Genomic DNA, 21,638 nt, shown 5'->3' on the forward strand with positions numbered 1-21,638 from the left:
CAAAATGATCACTAGATACTGATATATACAGGTATGCAGCTAAGGTTACATGCAAATCCAGAGTTTTCCTTTAAAAGTCATATGATATGTGGTTTTACCCTCCTATGCCCTATGCCCTCCTATACCCTCTCTATTCCTATGCCTCTTAGCCTTTCATATGAAAGTCGGGATTATTCTTGCTCATTATGACTTCTATATCACTTTGTTGATCATTAAGACTATCACATTAGCAGAAGACATGAAAAAAGTAAGAGAGAGAAGTGAAATTCTCAAAACAAGAAAAAGGTATCTGTGAATAATGTCTGTCCCATATAGCAATAACTGGATCCTATATTAGACAGACTTGAGTTGCAGATACCATTTACTTGTTTTATAAACCAATCATTTGTTACTGAAGGTACTGAAAGTACTGAAGGTTTTTGCTATGTATTTACTTTCTGTATGATGATATTTGGAGATAATACGTCTCACTGCATGTACATATTACAGATAAACCAACAGATTTTGCACACACACATTATCAATGACCCCGTCCTGGGGAAGCAGCAATAGACTGCAAAATGCATTGAATAAAGGGTTTTCATACACATATCACTTTTGAATCTGTATTGGTATAAGTATGATGTAACTGACTATTGAGTTGTGAATGTTTATACATGTATTTACTGTATATTTTATGAATGGAATAATTAAAAGAAAAGATTGGTCACATTGTAATTTTGAGTTATAGTCTTCTTCTTGAGCAAATCTAAAGTCCTCCATTCCTCTACCTCAAAAATAGTCCTTTGGTTCTACATCATATTAACAACCTGAGTTTACAGGAAAAAATTTGCACGCATATGTTAGAATATAACTTTAGCTTCCTAGAACACTAGCCTTACTGACCATTTTGGCATACAGTTTTCACTGAAGGTTGATTTCAGTAGATAGCAACTGCAACTAACCACAAGTATAATAAGTACATTTAATTATCAGAAGCACCAATAGTTATTTAAAGTAATCATGGGAAGAATTCAGAAATAAACTCCATGTTTTTACTGAATCCTGTAAATGTTTTGACCATATGTTATATTTTAATAGTCCTCTTAAAAATAGTGAATAGTAGTTAATATTATGCAAAAACAGTAAAACTGCTACTCTCAGGAGAGATCTTCACCCCCTGCATGCCAAGACTGTTATCAACTATAAGTTACGCAACATCAATGGATAGTAATTGTACTGGAGTTAGAGGATTAAGTATGCAGGCTGTTTTACGTTTTATGTAAACAGCTCAGTTAAATCTAGGGGGACTAACTGTACAAGTACCAGTGTGGATAAACATCTTGTTGCCTCAAGACTCTTGAAAATAATTACAAGGTAATCGACAAGCCAGTCATCAGAACCTGGTAAACAATTACAGAAAGACATATAATAGCATCTCCTGAGAAATGAGATGCCATAAACAGTATGTTACCTGTCATAATCTTGGCAAATTTCCCCAACAGCCACAAGTGCTTTTAGATACTCATTGGGCTGGTAAGGATGGATGTAGTGCAGAGAGCAGCTGTTCCGTGGGTCTCCATTAGATGCTGTGAAGTCGATTGCTACCTAGAATTAAGCGGAAAGGTATTATTATCCTTTAATTATATGGCATGCACATGCTCTGCAGTTCTAAACCATATCAGTACCTGTCACATTATATTTTTTGTTATTGTAAACATACGCACGTATTCTGGGACCAGTTTATTTGAAAAGAAGTTAACCACTTGAGGACTTAAGATATATGGTGTATGCCCTAAAACACTTTAATCAAATACCATGGCTGTATGCTTTATGCCCTGTTCCTCTTCCCACTGCTGCCACTCCTGCTGGCAAATGCCGGCTGTCAAAACAATTGGGACTTACTTTGTAGCACAGAAGTGGCGGCAGCTGCTGCTATGTAAAATTAAACTTTGAAGCAGTGTTTGAAATTGCACCTCTGTTAACTTATTGCTGTCTGGGTACCTGTTGCAGTGATTTGGACCTAACAAAAACAAAGCGATAAAGCTTTTTTTTTTTTTTTTTTAATATAGAGAGTAAGGGTTACCCTTATCTGAATGCTGTATTGAACCAAGCTGGAGCTTTCTACAGGAAGATCGGAGAGAGAATATAGAGGTACAGACAGTAATAGACTATTGAATGCTTCCAACTCTATTTGAATCTGATCAAGAAAATGTTTTGCCTGGAATTACACTAGTATTTTGGCTAATATAGGTGACTACTAGGATAGTAAAAACCAGACTCAAGCTCAACTTCAGTATATTAAAATTCATAATATATCCATATATAAGTGAGAGACCCAGAAAATCGCTTGGCATATGTAAAGATTAGTATAAAAGTAATGCTTTATTGAAAAACTTAGAACATACAAAAACCTACTGTCTAATTGGTAAAACCATAATTGGCCAATTATTACAAAAACCCAACCATAACAGTTGCAGGAAAAAATGCTTATATATTAACCACTTGAAGACAAAGCCTTTTCTGGCACTTACAGTTTTTACAAGTTTAAATCAGTATTTTTTGCTAGAAAACTACTTATAATCCCCAAACATTATATATTTTTTTTAGCAGACACCCTAGGGAATAAAATGGTGATTTTTGCAATATTTATGGTAAAAATGGTAGTGTGGGCTAGTGACATACTAAATAGAGGCACCAACATCCCTGGATAAAGCATATACATATTGCAATTTTTTATTTTACACAATATTTGTGCAGAGGTTTTTCAAACACAATTTTTTTGGAAAAAAGTACACTTTGATGAAGTAAAAAAAAAAAATATATGTAAATTGTGCATGCTAGTGGAATGGCAACAAACCATGGTTCTTAAAAATCTCCATAGGCAACGCTTTAACATTTTTTACAGGTTACCTGTTTAGTGTTACAGAGGATGTCTAGTGCTAGAATTATTGCTTGTATCATTTACATATGCGTGAATGACCTACGTATACGTTCGCTTTTGCGTGCGAGCATGGAGGGAAGGGGAGCTTTTTTGTTTTTTTTTAACTGTCCCTTTAATTTTTTTTATCACTTTTTTTCCTATTACAAGGAATGTAAACAAACATCCCTTGTGATAGAAATAAGGATGACAGATCCTCTTTATGGAGAGATCTGGAGTCAAAAAGACCCCAAAACCCCAAAAGCAAAAGATCAAAAAAAAAAATGTTTGATCTTTTTTCTTAAAAAAAAAAAAAAGTTTGATCTTTTTTCTTAAAAAAAAAAGTTTGATCTTTTTTCTTAAAAAAAAAAAAAAGTTGGATCTTTTTCCTTAAAAAAAAAAGATGTACTTCGACCCTGGACCGGAAGTGATGTCATGACATCGCTCTGGTTCTCCAAGGCCATAGATGCAATCAAAGACGATCTGTGACCACCCGGCTGCACCAGTCCCTGCTGATAGCTTCAGCCATAAACCCAGCAAACAACCTTCAAACCGCAACATATATATAAGTGATAAGGCATCACCCCCCAAAAAGAGACAAAAAAAAATTTACATGGATGAAATCCTAACAGGTATGTATACCCCAGTAGCGGGCAAAGTCCATGTGAATTATATGACTATATCACAAGAAAAAGACCTCTCCTCCATATTAGCATCCACATATAGACCACTTCATATGGCTAGATGGCATGGTGAATTCTTATAATTTAATGTATTGTAGAAGCAACCCCCATATGGACAGTGTAGAACCAGCATAAATTATGGCACATATATTAGAAATCGCTGGAAAACTCCCAGGGGGAGGTGCCCATGTCATCATCACATGTATCTTTGTGTGTAGCATGCTACCTTAAGTCATCCCCTGTTGGCAATTTATAGGAAAGTTCTTCAAGCTGTAAAAAGCATAACCTGTAGTTGCCTCATGGGGGAGCCACCAGCCGGATGAAACACTGGAAGGGAGAGGTGTCCATGTTATCACATGTATCCTTATATATTGCTTGTAGCCTAGCACTTTGAATCATCCCCTGTTGGCAATTAAATCCTTATAGGAAAGTTATTTAAACTGTGTGAAGCATAGCTTGAAATTGCCTAAAAAGGGAGCCACCAAATGAATAAGTAAAAGTTCCAAGCCATAAATTGCTCAAATAAAGTGATTCTTAGCCATCCATGTAGGTCTTGGGACATCCAGATTGTTCTCATAGATATTGGTGGTATTATAGGTTTGTGCCCAGAGGCACCACGATCTCTTCTATGGATGGAGGAGGTGGGAGGGAGAGGCATCCCAAGAGCTAACATTATGGAAGAAAAGCTGGAAACCTGACCAGTTTTGCTGGTCCTGCTGGCTGCTTCAGAGGAAAATATCAACCAATGCACATGGAAATGTGCTGAAAATGGCTGCCATTGGGGCTAAAATGGCATAATGTCATAAACGCTGCGACGTCCTCACGCATGAAGCAAATAAACGTCACAATGTAAATGAGTTTCATGACATCACCACGCATGCCGTGACGTCACAACGTGGCGCATAATGTTGTCACATGTGCAGTGAAGACAGTGGCAATTATGACCACAAATGACCATATAGAGCAAAATAGCAATAGGTGTCCCCAAATTCCAGCACAAAACACCAAATAAGAAACAAAACAAGGAAAGTATCATTATAAGACAGAAGGTTACTATATATAGATGCAAGCTATTACATAATTATAATCAGTGTCATACAATGTCTCCAGCCATTCCCCGGGTACTCAAACAATACAGAATGAACAATCCATCTAAGCACGCAGGAAAGAGAAACCCCAGAGGTCAGACAACCCCACACAATTCAAACAAAATTTAACCCAAAAAACGTCTGTAGAATAATTTGATCAAAATTACCTCCTTTGGGGTTGGGTTTTACAACCTCCAACATCCAGCATTTCATTGGTGCACTATCCCTCTCATGATTTAGATACATGTGTCTTGCCACGGGTGCCTTTATGATAAGTAAAAATCTCATATATACTGCATGAACCTGACCAATTATGGTTTTACCAATTGGACAGTAGGTTTTTGTATGGTCTAAGTTTTTTAATACACCATTACTTTTATTCAAATACTTTTTACATGTGTCAAGCAATTTGATGGGTCTCTCACGTATCTAGTTATACATTATGGATTTTGATATATTGAGATTGCGCTTGAGTCTGGTTTTTCTATCCTTTTTTTCCATGTATACTGACAGTTCCCTTGTGACATACAACAGTTGTGTTTTTTTTTTCTCTTCTTTTTTAAGGTATTGGGGACACATTTTATCTTAGTTTTCTGATTTATAGGTGACTACTACTGTGCCACCATTCCAACTAAGCTACCATGCTCTCAGAGGTTTTCCACTTGTTCTCTTGCAGAGGAAAATCTCTATAGAATTCTGACACATAATGAAAATGTCAAATCCTAATGATATTTTTTTCTAAACACGCCAATTTGTACTGGATAACTAGTTTTTAATGTTGATACTAGTAACTAATTAGATATGAAAATCTTTTTGCATTGTACATAAATTACAATACAAATGTCACAAAATCACAAAAATAATTAACAATTTAGTCATACTGAGCAACGGAAAAATTGGCATATGAAAGTAGTTGAAAGTATAACAGGCAAAAACACAACTATATCTTATGATTAGTGAGCCAACATTCCAAATCTACTTATAAATATGGTTGTATAAGCGGTCTTTCGCTATGATCACTATGGTATGTAAAAGTATCAAAATTACCAAATTATGAATTAGGGAATAAGCATGGTAGACCCTTCGGACGGTTAATAAATCCGAGAACAAATCCGACATATGTCTCTCAAATACGGACATCCGAGGGTACCCTGGTTCATGACCTCTCTTCTTAACTATGAAGTTCTTTTATGTAAAACCATTTATGATCTTCAAAATTATGATAGGAAAGCTCTTTCGTGGTTCAGGAGAATCAATACACTGAAAATGGATGTTATCCTGAGATCTTTTATATGTTTTCCAAACGGTTCCAGTATACATCCCAGCCTCCTTTTTCTGTAAATTGCAGAGGGCCTTTACAGTTTTCATATGGGGATCGAAATGTCCCCGATTGAATCATAAGGTGCTTTGTTTGCCCAAGAATAGAGGAAGCATGAATACCCCAGATGCAGCTTTGCATTATCAAGCATTCATTCTATAAAGGATTTCACCATCGCAAAGGGAAACTATGGGTTTGGCTCAAACAATTCTTATCGTTGTTGGATCTACAATCTCTCCCCTGGATTCCATCCCCTAAGAGGAAGGATATTTGTACCCTCCCAGTGCTCACTAAACAGACACTGGGCTTATAGGACACCCTGATAGAGCGTCTTCATATTTCTGCTTATATTGGCCCTATGACACCTCTATTTGATAATCCATCTTTTGCCATAGGAGTACATGGTCACACCCTAGACCTGTGGATTAAATTGATACATTGTCGTTTGGCCTTAATTCTATCAGTCGACAGCTCTTTTCCCAATCCTATGGTTTCATATGGAACGGAAACATGGTTTCTGCAACAACAGGCAAATTAATTTCTTGCCTCAATTGCTGACAAACAGAAACTTATTTCCCATCCTACTTCATTTGAAGATTTACTACTCAGTGATTCACCCCCAAGGCAAGTAATTTCCTGAGTATATTCTATCCTGTTTATTCTTTCTCATCCAAATCTTCCAGCTCATACTCTCAAGTGGGAGAAGGAACTAAAAACTCAAATTAGAGAAATATTGGGAGAAGGCATTTGTACTGTCTCACAAGCTCTCTTTATTCAGCGCAGCACAGGAGAAAAACTTTAAAATGTTGACATGATGGCGTAGGTGTCCAGATACTTTAGATTGTCAATACCCCTCCTCATCTAATTTGTGTTGGCGGTGTGGGAGCCAAGAGGGTAATATGCTTCATATATGGGCCGAGTGTCCCCCGATTAAGAGGTTTTGAGCCTCTGTTCTACAACTGTATTGTAAAGGGACAGGGACCTTCATCCTCAATATGCTTCAGATTATCATATTGCCAAGTTCAATTAGAAAAGCAAAATGTGACATACTTTGCCATTTTTTGATAGCGGCTAGAGTAATAATCCCTAGACATTGGAAATTTTCAGTGATGCCTACTTTGGGTGAATGGTTACTGGAAATGGATTTGCTTGTGGATCTGGAATATTTACTAGCGGTGGAACATGACAGTCTGGATAAACATGTTGCGACCTGGGCTACTTGGATTACATTTCGCAACACGCAATGGTTTAGATCCATCTATTTCTCCTAAGGTGGCCTTTCGGGGGTGGGAGGAGCATTTGCTGGGAAAAATGTTTTCCCTTTTTTTTCCATTTTTTTTTCTTTCTTCTTATGTTTTTGGTTAGGTTTTAACTTGAAACTTAGTTAAGTTAATTAGTTGTTTATTTAATTTTTATGATATTTTGGGATCTGTATGGATATCATGGGGTGCCTGGGTACCCTACTATCTATAAGTACAAATTCAGAGATTAGGTGACCATTTTGTATATGTTAGGTTATGGGAGCTCCCCCAAATCTCTATACCTTAATATGAAATTTATTTTCTTGTACTTGTTTGTCTTAATAAATAAGATTAAACACAAAAAAAGATTATCAATGTACATAAACAAGAGAAGAAAAAGTAAAAACATGAAAATAAGTAGTAAGAGAATGCAGCTTGGATAGAGTGTAATTCAGAATAGCTGTTAATTTTCTGTAATTATGGTATCATTAATTCTTATTGTCACTATGCAAAGACTAGGGTAGGTGGGGCCTACGTGGCTTAATCAGCCTTTTTATGTTAATGCTTTAATCTGGTGCTCAGTTACTAGATTCTTGCACTACAAACACAAAGTTCCTTACTAAATAGTGCTGAAGGATAAAAGTTTGTATAGCCACAAATTGGTAATCATTAGGCTAATGGCTGGTATATGTAGTCCCACAAGGATGGATGACCAAAAAGAAAATAATGTAATCAGAAAAAAAAATGTATTAGTCAAGCCAAAAAACATAATACAGAGAGAAATCTTGTTTAAAAATCTTGTTTAAAACAGACTGGTTCACAATATTGTCAGTAACAGAATTCTTATTGTCCCAAATGGTATATAAAGAAAGGCTGGGTCCACATACCATAAGGTAATCTTGTGGAGCGCCTGATGATAAAACGATCCCAGAGACCAAGGATACAGTGGCCGGTAACCAAATGTCCTGTCAGCGCAGCTGGAGTGACGTCAGCTGTACAGTGGTGCTGCAAGACCACTTATCAGCCTGGGACTGGAGGCAGGAGACACAAGCAGAATATAAATGTGTATAGCCTGGGCTTCCGGGCAGCGTGCTGGATATGACGTCAGGGGCTGCGATAGTCACTGGATCCACTGTGTGGTGTGTAACTAGGGGATGGCAGCTGTTACCTGAAGCAGTCTAATACAGGGCTGTCATCATGATAATGCATTTCGGGCATGGCCCATCCTCAGGTCATGACATGACCTGAGGATTGGCCACACTTGAAACGCATCATCATGACGGTATCCTTGGTCTCAGGGATCGTTTTATCATCAGGCGCTCCACAGGATTTTCTTATTTGGCTACTTCACCATCCAGGGGACTGAGTGACTCTGCCTGGGAGGATTATCTCCTTTCTCCCCTCCAGCACCTGCTTGGTATATGGTACGTGGACCCAGCCTTTCTTTATATACCATTTGGGACAATGGCAATTCTGTTACTGACAATATCATACACCAGTCTGTTTTAAACAAGATTTCTCTCTGTTTTATGGGGTTTTTTTCTTGACCATTAAATTTTATATGATTACATAATTTTCTTTTTGGTCATCCATCTTTGCGGGACTACATATACCAGCCATCAGCCTAATGATTACCAATTTGTGGCTGTACAAATTTTTATCCTTCAGCGCTATTTAGTAAGGAACTTTGTGTTTGTATTTCATGTTTGGGCACCTTCGTAATGCTCCAGTTTTTTCCTTCCCAGCTGCTAAGGATTGTGTTCCACCTATATATCTGTGTATCATTTGTATAGCTCCTGAATATTTTGTTCCTTGTGTAATTTCTTGCACTGTATATATATATGGTAATATATTTACCTTTGTATTGAAATCTGTGTTTTAAAGAGCCTATATCAGCAATCATCAAATCATGTTTCTTCTATATCAAGCGTATTGCAAACATCAAACACTTGAGTCTGGGTGAGAATATCACAGAATTAATTTGCGAATTTATATCCACATGTCTAGACTTTTTTCGAGCTCTGTGCCAAAGCTTTTCCTAGAAAGAGTTTATATTGATTGCAGGTGGCAGAGGATGCAGCTGCCAGGCTGCTATGCAATCCATCACACCATTACCATTACAAGGATTCTTCTCAGGGTACATTGTTTGCCTGTAAAATGGGAAGGAGGATCATTTCAATTCAACCTTCTCACCTTTAGAAAGCTACACAATCTGACCCAAGTTATTTAAGAGATCTCATGGGACCTTATAGCCCTTAGATACTAAACTGAATGCAAGGAGAGAAAGAAGTTTAAATGCAGAATTTATCTGAATATTACAAGAAAGTTATATGGACTGCCACTAATTGGAAAATAAATCTGAGAAGAGACTGCTGAATGTAGCAGAATCCCCCTGGCCAATTTTGAGTTTTTAGATAGGGAATAAACGGTTAAGGGGACTGTTCACAAGTGTAGTTTACAGTGTTGGGGAGTACTCTTAGCTAAAGAGTTTTGAGTTGAGTTGAGAGTTTTTGAGGTTGAAAGTAGCTTAGGAGCAACCTATGGGAGCCAGGTTGCCCCCCAAATGCCCTATGCATTTTTTATATCCAGCTTTGCCTGCAAGGTAAAGAATGAATGAATGCTAATAAGATGATGCAACAGTTTCACTCTGTTCTGCTCTCCCACTGAGAGAGATTGAAGGATATAACCTGTGAGAAATGTCAGCTTATTACCACGTGCAGGAGATGAAAGTCAGCTAATGGTACATGTTAAAGTGGATCCCCAGTCAAGACTTAAAATGTTTTTTTGTTAGAATTTTATGTGTTAGACCAACACAAAGTGGCACATAATTGTGAGGTGGAATGAAAATCATAAATGGTTTTCAATTTTTTTTACAAATAAATATCTGAAAATGGTGGCGTGCATTTGTATTCAGCCCCCTTTATTCTAATACCCCTAACTAAAATCTAGTGGAACCAATTGCCTTCAGAAATCACCTAATTAGTAAATAGAGTCCACCTGTGTGTAATTTAATCTCAATATAAATACAGCTGTTCTGTGAAGCCCTCATAGGTTTGTTAGAGAATCTTAGTGAACAAACAGCATCATGAAAGCCAAAGAACACATCAGACAGGTCAGGGTATAAAGTTGTGGAGAAGTTTAAAGCAGGGTTAGGTTATAAACAGATATCCTAAGCTTTGAACATCTCTCGGAGCACTGTTCAATCCATCATGAGAAAATGGAAAGAGTATAACACAACTACAAACCTATGTATATAATAAATTCATGTGCGCTACTAGTGTCACAATGGTTAAAGTTTTACCTTCAACCCAAACTTCATAGTATTTATGTGTAGATGTATTGCTAAATTATATACACATTGTGCAATCATAATGAGTGAACATATGTAAAGTCCCCAAAAAAATAATCAAGAAATGTGTGTTTTTATAAAGATAGTCCTTCCTCCAGCTAGTGGGATTGCTTATTCTTTGATGTCTGAACAAGCCGACAAAGCGATAAAAGAAGGGGGGGCCCTTACCAGATATGATGGACCCCTATTACGGGGGTCTTCAGAGCTTCATAAGTGCAAGATCTTATAGGCAGGAACAGCTGCTTTCACTTGCGGCTTCGGATCCACCTTGGCTTCTTACCGGGCACTGGGATGATCTTATCCTGAGCAATACCTCTGTGTAATCTCAGATGTGATGGACCCCTATTACGGAGGTCTTCAGAGCTTCACAGGTGCCAGGGTTAGCAAACAGGAACAGCTGATTTTACCTACAATTTGAAATCTGCCTTAGGTTCTTCCTGAGCACTGGGATGCCGTATCCTGAACTGTGCCACTGTATAATCGCTCGTGAGCATGTTAGAAGTAAAACAGAAAGTCCTCCATGGTGAAGTAAGTAAAAACTCTTTATTAAAACTGATGAATGACTGACATCAAGGGCATAGCAGAAATATAAAAAAAGGACAGCTCGGCTGTGATGAGGCTTGCCTAGCTGGTGTGTAGTGACGTCAGATCCCGTGGCTCCGTCCAACGCGGCGTTTCTCCATAAGAGGCTTCGAGGGGGAAAGGAGACTAGCCGAGGCTGTCCATTTTTGATATTCCTGCTTTGCACTTGATGTCAGTCATTCATCAGTTTTGATAAAGAGTTTTTACTCACTTCACCATGGAGGACTTTCTGTTTTACTTCTAACATGCTCACGAGCGATTATACAGAGGCACAGTTCAGGATACGGCATCCCAGTGCTCGGGAAGAACCTAAGGCAGATTTCAAATTGTAGGTAAAATCAGCTGTTCCTGTTTGCTAACCCTGGCACCTGTGAAGCTCTGAAGACCTCCGTAATAGGGGTCTATCACATCTGAGATTACACAGCAGTATCGCTCAGGATAAGATCATCACAGTGCCCGGTAAGAAGCCAAGGTGGATCCGAAGCTGCAAGTGAAAGCAGCTGTTCCTGCCTATAAGATCTGGCACTTATGAAGCTCTGAAGACCCCCGTAATAGGGGTCCATCATATCTGGTAAGCGCCCCCCCCCCTTCTTTTACCGCTTTGTCGGCTTGTTCAGACATCAAAGAATAAGCAATCCCACTAGCTGGAGGAAGGACTATCTTTATAAAAACACACATTTCTTGATTTTTTTTTTTTGGGACTTTACATATGTTCACTAATTATGATTGCACAATGTGTATATAATATAGCAATACATCTACACATAAATATTATGAAGTTTGGGTTGAAGGTAAAACTTTAACCATTGTGACACTAGTAGCGCACCTGAATTTATTATATACATTTAATGTAACTTGATATTCGAGTTTATTTTGGTTGCAGCACTTTTTGTCTATAGTTGCCTATTCACAATTTTAGATATTTGTTTATAGTTGAGTTCTTACAACAGCGTAGGAGAGTGGGGATAGCGCAGATTGTGTCGGTTTTACAACTACAAACCTACCAAGACATGGCCGTCCACCTAAACTGACAGGCCGGGCAAGGAGAGTATTCATCAGAGAAGCAGCCAAGAGGCCCATGGTAACGCTATAGGAGCCGCAGAGATCCACAGCTCAGGTGGGAGAATCTGTCCACAGGACAACTATTATTCATGCACTCCACAAATCTGGCCTTTATGCAAGAGTGGCAAGAAGAAAGCCATTGTTGAAAGAAAGCCATAAGAAGTCCAGTTTGCAGTTTGCGAGAAGCCATGTGGGGGACACAGCAAACGTGGAAGAAAGGGCTCTGGTCAGATGAAACCAAAATTGAACTTTTTGGCCTAAAAGCAAAATGCTATGTGTGGTCGAAAACTAACGCTGCACATCACCCTGGACACACCATCCCCACCGTGAAACATTGTGGTGGCAGCATCATTTTTTGGGGATGTTTTTCTTCAGCAGGGACAGGGAAGCTGGTCAGAGTTGATGGAAAAATGTATGGAGCCAAATACAGGGCAATCATAGAAGAAAACCTGTTAGAGTCTGAAAAAGACTTGAGACTGGGTCGGAGGTTCACCTTCCAGCAGGACAATGACTCTAAACATACAGCCAGAGCTACAATGGAATGGTTTAGATCGAAGCGTACTCATGTGTTAAAATGGCCCAGTCAAAGTCCAGACCTAAATCCAATTGAAAATCTGTGGCAAGACTTGAAAATTGCTGTTCACAGACGCTCTCCATCATGTGTTAGAATGGCCCAGTTAAAGTCCAGACCTAAATCCAATTGAGAATCTGTGGCAAGATTTGAAAATTGCTGTTCACAGACGCTCTCCATCCAATCTGAATGGGCAAAAATTTCACTCTCTAGATGTGCAAAGCTGGTAGAGACATACCTAAAAAGACTTGCAGCTGTAACTGCAGCAAAAGGTGGTTCTACAAAGTGTTGACTCAGGGGGGCTGAATACAAATGCAATTCACACTTTTCAGATATTTATTTGGAAAACATTTTGAAAAACCATTAATCATTTTCCTTCTACTTCTCAAATATGTGCCACTTTGTGTTGGTCTATCACATAAAATCACAATAAAGCACATTTACGTTTTTAATTGTAACATGACAAAATGTGGAAAATTTCAAGCCACTCCGTCTTCACAGAAGTTTGACTGACAGCAGCAGGAACCTATGGCTCCTGTTGCTCTCAGTGTCTCCTGTGAGACCAGGAAAAGAGAAGAGTGCTGCAGCTGGGACGGTGCTGGAATGGTGACAACAGTCAGGTAAGTGTTTAGGAATGGGCTGGGGGTTGCAGGAAAAGGTTGTGTATTTTTTTACCTTAATGCACAGAATGACCACTTGAACTGAAAGTGTACAATGTCTCTCTGTTGATAAATAGCTCAGTTGGGGAAGAGAAAACTCAGTTTCTGAGGGAAATTTAAGGAAGGTGCTCTTTAGAGGAAGTGTGTAAGAGGCTTCAAAGTTCATGGCAAGTACAGAAAATAAAGAGAACTATTACATTATTAGAAGCCAGAATACATAAAGCCCTTGAACTCTGTGCCTTGCAAAAGATTGAGCTAAAAGCACATAGCTTCCTGAAAACATCACAGCACCCTACCTTAGAATTCCTTCCAAAAGCTCTTAGCCCTAATGCAAGGAGTTGGCTGGCTCTTGGGAAGAGTTATTAAAGAGTTATTAATTATCAAAGAAGAGGCTGAACATCCTCCAGCCAAGAAATGAGGCGGGTTCTAGTCATAAAGAAACACCGCCCAATGCAGGTATGATTAAGCCCCACATGGATAAAATGCATTTGGGGGTTCCTCCAACTGAAGCCAGTTCTCATGTTTTAACTTTATAGTTTGCTGATCCTGTGTGTGGCCAGGTGCCATTTTCCTGTATTCTCAGGACCTGATGAGCTTCACAAGAAATGTGTTAAAGGATAACTCCACCTTTAAGACCATGTTACATGTTACTTACATATTTAGGGTAGAAAAGTACATGTAGGGTGCTCTGGGAAAACTGGACTAACCAGAATCACTAATCCACAACACGTGGAGAGCAGACAAGCAGATTCCTGAAAAACACACTTCAGCAGCACTTCAAAAGAGGGAAGAAAATCTCTGGTAAGGAATAAACACAAACAGTATTATCAAGATATTTTGTTGCCTAAAAGGTTAAAAACTCTTACTAGAAGTGAAATATAAATAAGCTTATCAAACATCAAGTCCTGCGGTCTCAGTCCCAGACAGCATGGATGGCAGTGCTGAATAAGGGACCCCAGCCAGCCAGCTGTGGAAAGCTGTATGCATAGTGTTTTGGAGCTTGAGTGAGTGCCCCTTCTTCATGCCGATGGCATGAAGAAGGAGCGCTCACGCATGCTCCAAAATGTGTCCCCCCCACTCTGACATCATTACCGAGTCCTTGCGTTCAACGCTAGTCCTGACAGTACCACTGCTCTTCCTGGAACAATACCACATGGCTTTCCACTGCTGGCTGGCTGGGACCCCTTATTCAGCACTGCCGTCCTAGCCGAGACACCTGTCTGGGACTGAGACTGCAGGACCTGATGTTTGATGAGTTTATCTTTCACTTCTAGTAAGTGTTTTTAACCTTTTGGCAATAAAATATCCTGATAATAATACACTTAGAGATGCCTTCTGTTTGTGTTTTTTACATATTTAGGGTGTAGCATGGTGCCAAGCAGATCTCCACCACCCCCAAATGACCCACTCCCTGACAGCCTGCAGGGGTTGTTTTCCCCCCCGCAGAAGTTGTCAGATTTGAATTTGGCACAGCTATATGGGACTCCAACTGCACAGCCACATCATTCCTTCATAGAGATCTGTGAATGAATAAACTACAAGTCTCATCTGTTATCGCAGCAAACAGATTTATAGTTCTCAATGGAACACAAGTGCTTTGATCATCACACTCAGAGTCCATTGACACTTCCTTCAGCTTTCCAGCTAAAAGCCTGTACATTGGTATAGTAAGGGAGCTGCAGGAATAGTCTAGAGGAACTTGAAATTGCACCTGCAATCCTCTGATTACAGTTGCATTGCTTTGCAGCCTTATTTGCAAAATAAATATACTTTTTTGGTAAATATACTGTTTGTGAATGTATTTGTTTGCAAAATGTACGCCAAGCCTTTAATGAACTGATCAGCAGCACTGATCAGCAGATCACTCAGCAAGAGATTTTGCAAGAGTGTATGGTTCACAATATTGACATTCTTGGATTGTGAAAGGTTTGTGTGCGATACATTCTATAGAGAGGTAGAATCTCACCAGCCTACTACCTTCATCATACAGCCCAGACTTAGCACCCTAAAACTTTTGACAAAACTGAAAGAAAACCTTTGTGGACATCACTATGCACCCAACAAAGAATTTAGGAATGCTGAGGAATAGTTCAGAAGTAGAGTGTAGATGTTTACCATGATGGCTTTCCAAAAAATGTTCGTTGTTGGCAAAAATGTATAGTTATCAGGTGACCATTTAGATTTAGATACAGTTTGTGGTAATAATACCTAACTATTAACCACTTCCTGACAGCCTACTGCAGATGTACTGCGGCAGGTCAGCTCTACTGCGTGAAACAATGTACCTGTCCGTCATTTTGTGCAATATACACTAGGGGCGCGCATGCTGATTGTACAGAGGGGGAGCCTATTAGCGGGTCTGGTGGACCCGATGTCTGCCGGCCATCCGCGATCGTTCTCCAGAGAGGCAGAACGACGATCGTCGTAAACAAGGCAGATCGTCGTTCTGTCAGAGAGAAAGATGGAGAACTTGTGTTTCTGCTAAGCACTTCCTCCAGTTAAGCCACCCCCACACAGTTAGTAATCACTCCCTAGGTACGCATTCAACCCTTTGATCGACCCTGATGTTAACCCCTTCCCTGCCAGTGTCATTAGTACAGTGAGAGTTCATATTTTAGCACTGATCACTGTATTAGTGTCACTGGTCCCCAAAAAGTGTCACTTAGACCTCTTTCACACTGGGGCTCTTTACAGGCATTATAGTGCTAAAAAAGAGCGCCTGTAAAGCACCTGAAAACCACCTCTCAAGCCACCCCTGAAGCCACCCCAGTGTGAAAGCCTGAGTGCTTTCACACTGGGGCGGTGTGCTTGCAGGATGGGAAAAAAAAGTCCTGCAAGCAGCATCTTTGGGGCGGTGCGGGAGCGGTGTATACACAGCTGGCTTGGTCATTAAGTGGGTAAAATCTTCCAGGGCTAAAGTGGTTTGTAATATTGTAAGAATTACTAGTCGGCATGGAGGTATTACTTTTCATTCAACCCTTGAAATGTACAATGTTGCGTGCATCATCTCACAAAAGCTGTAAGCTGGCCATACACTAGTAGATTTTTGAGTGAACTATTGTACGAACATTAGTATGCAAATTCTCAGTACATCTAATGACTTGACAGATGTCGTTCAAAAGTACTGTACTTAAACATTTAGTTTGCTTTTAACATTAAATTTAGGAACAAGTGGACACTGTTAGAAATTTGTTTGAGAAAAAACTGATTTGACCCCACTAATGATTAGAAAATCAAACCAACCTTCATAAAATTAAAACTTTCAAACAAAATTCTACTAGTGTCTGGCCAGCTTTACACTTTTTCCTATCAACAAAAACAGAATCCACACTTCCGATTCCCCTTATAGTTCTTATCTCAATACGCATATTAGACAAATGTGCTTTCTTTGTTTGTATACAATTTATAATCTATTTTTCAGGTTTTCTGTTCACCAAAAATATTCCTTTTAATCAAGGCATCTCATGTTTTGCAAGCAACAAGAAGAAAAAAGTAGCCGGTTTCTGTGTTGTTATATAGCACATTGCACACAGCTGGAGACCCTTCACTAGGATGAAAACATCCATTAATGGCTAGGATCTGGAATGTCTCTGGAATCACTAAAATTGATCAAATTCTTTTTGACTTAAAAGCTTTAGGAAGACTCCTGAAACAAAATGGGCACATTAGTGGTGTGTTTAATAGTTAGTTATTATTACCACAAACTGTACGCGTACAATAGAGCAACTGGAGAGCACAGCATGACAGTGAAGAAGTTCTCATTAATGCTTTAAATTAGCGGGAATGTCTTCACAGGCTCTTCAGAAACCTTTGCTTATCACCCTAGTTATTTTTCTCATCAAACGCCCTGTTCTGCGCAGCTGCTGCTTCTTCTATTACCATACAACTGTGCTGTTCCTTAACAGAAAAATATAAAATAAATTGTCTATGCAAGCAATGTGCTATAAAGAAGCATTCAATGCTCTCACAGTGCAATTTTGTCTGCAAAAATAGCTACTTTTCAGATATCTCCATTCATTAGGGTAACTTGCTGCACAGTCATTTATAGTAATATCTGAACAGCTATTTGAATTACAGTGATTTAGTCTAAAACACAGCAGACCGTTTTGCAAAGACTCTTTGAAGCAGACCTAGCCTTAGACATACCTCCCAACATTTTGAGATGGGAATGAGGGACATCTACTAACAAATGTATGTAGGCATAGGACACGCCCCCTGCCACACCCCATTACAGGAGAATTAACCAAAAAAAAGGTTAATTAAATCCACAAGGACTTTTTTTTTTACCACTACTATTCTTTTATATTGGCTTTTAAAATGTACAAATGCAGCAATTTAGAAATATGATGAAAGGTATAACACTGAGAAACACTTTTTGAAAGACAAAAAGTGCATTTTTTATAAAACTATATAGATCAGACCAACATGAGGGACAAATGAGGAGGAAAGAGGGACATTGCTCCAAATCAAGGACAGTCCCTCCAAATCAGGGACAGCTGGTAGCTATGCCTTAGATGTAATTTGATGTTAAGGCATGCATGCAAAGTATACATTGATTACCTCTTAAAGTGATCATAAAGCCGCCTTCGCCTCCCTTTTTTATCCCAAAAAGGTAGCGCCATCTTTCTTCAGACATCATCCAGGAACAGCATCGACTCCTGGGATGATGGCCCACACATGAGGTTATCATGTAAATACTGTTATCTGCACAGGAACCTTTATGTTTAAGGGCTTGTTCACACCAGAAAACGGTGCAGGGAACTTGCGTTCCATGCACGTTTCCCACACCATGCTAAAAAACGTACTAGGTGTGCAATCTGCTGCAGGTGTCAATGTATTCCTAATGACACCCCAAATTCTGTTCGCAAATGGTTGCTGTTAAAAATAGTATGCCCACGGGACCAGTGGACTCGATGTCCGCCGGTCTCCTGATGATCGTTTCACGGAGCCGCAGAACGGGTAAGTGCCTATGTAAACAAGGCATTTCCCCGTTCTGCCTTGTGTCATGACAGAGATCACTGCTCCCTGTCATCGGGAGCAGTGATCGCTGTCATGTGAGTTGAAGCCCATCCCCCCACAGTTAGAATCACTCCCTAAGACACCCTTAACCCCTTCATCGCCCCCTAGTGGTTAAACCCTTCCCTGCCAGTGTCATTTACACAGTAATCAGTGCATTTTTATAGCACTGATCGCTGTATAAATGACAATGGTCCCAAAATAGTGTCAAAAGTGTTCGATGTGTCCGCCATAATGTCGCAGTCCCGATAAAAATCTCAGATCGCTGCCATTACTAATTAAAAAAAAAAATAATAAAAATGCCATAAAACTATCCCCTATTTTGTAGACGCTATAACTTTTGTGCAAACCAATCAATATACGCTTATTGCAATTTTTTTACCAAAAATATGTAGAAGAATACATATTGGTCTAAACTGAGGAAAAAAATAGGGTTTTTTTATATATTTTTGGGGGATATTTATTATAGCAAAAAGTAAAAAATATTGTGTTTTTTTCAAAATTGTGGCTCTTTTTTTGTTTATAGCGCAAAAAATTAAAAATGCAGAGGTGCTCAAATATCACCAAAAGAAAGCTCTATTTGTGGGGAAAAAAAGGATGTCAATTTCATTTGGGTATAACGTTGCATGTCCGCGCAATTGTCATTTAAAGCGACGCAGTGCCGAATTGCAAAAAGTGCTCTGGTCAGAAAGGGGGTAAAATCTTCTGGGGCTGAAGCGGTTAAGCATTAATTTGACTACCTAAATAGTTTTTTTTGTGCACCCAGAGAGAGGCACAGTCACAGCTACAGCTGGCAGGTGCATTTGTGAACAAATATCATGCCATCCCCATGTCTGGCTGTCATGGTTACCATATAAGAGGAGACCACGCTGACAGACCACGCTGAGGCCACCAGCTATCAGTGACCACTCTCAGAACTTGGAGTGAGCGCAATAGAATGAAGATGGCAGTTTTCTCAGCTCAAGGCACCTTGCAGATTGGAGTCATGAAGATATTAAATTACTTTAGAGGGCAGTATTATGTATTTAAGTGCTCTGGGGGTGAGGTGAGTTTAAAAGAAATCCTGTTTTATTACATTGTTATGCAGCACAATGCACGTTCCATCTGTATGAACGGTAGTACATGTATGACACAGCTAAAGCACACCGCACCTAAAATACACAGACATAAATGTAACCTTATAGATGTTGCAGTCAAAAATCCATGTGGCCAATAATTAAAGCTCAAACTGGGCAACTAAAAAATGTTTCATTGCAGTGGGGCTGTGCCTGTACTGCAAATAGTTAATTGCTTATTTTGGTTTAGGGGAACAAAAAAAACGATTTACTTACCTGAACCTCCACTCCTCTCTGCGGCTAGACCGTTCCTTGCAGCTTCTTCTCCTCCACGCTCCAGTGGCCTAGGGTCCTGACATCATTAAGACCAAAGCAGGGTCCATAGCCTAGCTTTAGATGTTATTACGCCGAGGGGCAGTCCACCACCGGAGCATGGGAGAGCACCATCTGCAGGGGGTTGTGGAGGATCAGGTATATAAAACTCTTCTCCTCTCCCCTAGACAAAAACAAGCAGCTCTACTGCAAGGGGATCATTTTCCCAGAGTTGGGCTTTAATGCACTGCAATACTGCATATGACTTAAAAGGGTTCTAAAAGCTAAAGGTTTTTTACCCTAATGTATTCATTCTGAGTGCAGCTCCCCTGCTCAGCCCCCCCCAGTTATACTTACCTGAACCTAAACATGGGTTTAAAGTGATTCACAGCCGTGAGGAGGGAGTGGAGGGTGGGGCCAAGATGCGATTTGTATATATATGAACACACAGAGTTGGCTTAGGAGTGAGCCCGCACGAGTGACCCCATAGCACTTAGTTTGCTAAAGTGGGCATTTTGCTGGTGGGGGAGGAGCCAGGAGCGGCAGAGGGGGACCCAAGAAGAGGAGGATTGGGGCTGCTCTGTGCAAAACCATTACTCAACAGGTAAGTATAACATGTATAGTGGAACGGATTGCCACTACTCCCAACCAGCCCAGGTGAATAAATGCTAAGGAGCAGCCTCAGCCTACATGTCTCCACCAAACCACACACCCTGATGCATTTTGCCCCACCCACCGGTGCTTAGTCATGGGGTCATGGTCGGGAGTAGCAGTGATCCTTTCCTCTTTACATTTACTATCTCTCTGAATTAGTAACAGGACAAGCCTGCACCTTATGCTCTGGGTCACAGGAATATGCGTTCACCTCTACTTTGAGCGGAGCCAAAATATAACAGGTCGCGGGTAAATATAACATGTTTATTATTTAAAAAAAAAATATGGGTTTAAAATCACTTTAATTTATATTTGATTTATTTATAGATATAATTAATAATATAAACTCCACAATTCAATCAGGGAAACCTGATAGCTACTTAACAAATATTCCAGCATGTACTTTGCAAAAAGCAAAAATAACTTCTTCCTATTCTAGGGAATATGTTTAAAATTTAGCAAACAGAATTCCACATTCATATCCCCACTTCTGACTAAACCATACTTATGTCAAAACCGCTTCATAATATTTTTACTAACACAGTTTTTACTCCCTGGTTTGTCATTTATGCAAAACATTAAAAAAGAAAAACACAACTTACTGTAAACTGGATTTGACATCCACCCATAATATAGTCTAAAAATGAATGCATTTTGTGAATCTGGAAGAAAATGAAATAAATGCTAATCAAATGAGAATAACTAATTTTCATTTACATAATTAATTATGTAAAAACAGAAGCTAAATAGAGAAGAAAGTGACAGAGGAACATAAAAATAACATAAAAAACAGGCAACAATAGTGATATTATCAGTTCTTATCTATGGATTCTTTTTACTAGATAAATTATAATTTGAAAAGACAGTAAATTCTACAACAAAAAGATAACTAATTTCTATCAGAAATGCTGCACGTAAAATGTGTTTTAAAAGTTTCCTGTTTTTAAAGAAATCATTCTTATTATTGTAAATTAACCAACAAGGGGTATCCCTTCAAGTGGACATTTCTCCCTTTTCACTAAAACCACAGCAGCATATAACTTTGAATGCTAATATGAAATCATCTTGCGGTACATTTATTAGTTGCTTTTACTTACAATTACTGGTTTTCCACATCCTGTTTTCTTTAAGGCACTGGTGATGTTACCC

General features: G+C 39.2%; 1 protein-coding gene across 1 annotated transcript in view; it reads right to left on the reverse strand.

Annotated features, from left to right (window-relative positions):
* The window catches only part of CPNE4 (copine 4), a 568,794-nt gene that overhangs the window by 74,532 nt on the left and 472,624 nt on the right, over window positions 1-21,638 (reverse strand). The window contains exons 10-11 of the mRNA XM_073630343.1: window positions 21,092-21,151; window positions 1,454-1,587 (exon numbers count right to left, since the gene is read on the reverse strand). Coding sequence (XP_073486444.1) covers window positions 1,454-1,587; window positions 21,092-21,151 — 194 coding nt within the window. The remainder of the gene's footprint in view (window positions 1-1,453; window positions 1,588-21,091; window positions 21,152-21,638) is intronic.

Source organism: Aquarana catesbeiana, linkage group LG05 (assembly GCF_042186555.1).
Source record: "Aquarana catesbeiana isolate 2022-GZ linkage group LG05, ASM4218655v1, whole genome shotgun sequence".
In the NCBI taxonomy this organism is placed as follows: Eukaryota; Metazoa; Chordata; class Amphibia; order Anura; family Ranidae; genus Aquarana; species Aquarana catesbeiana.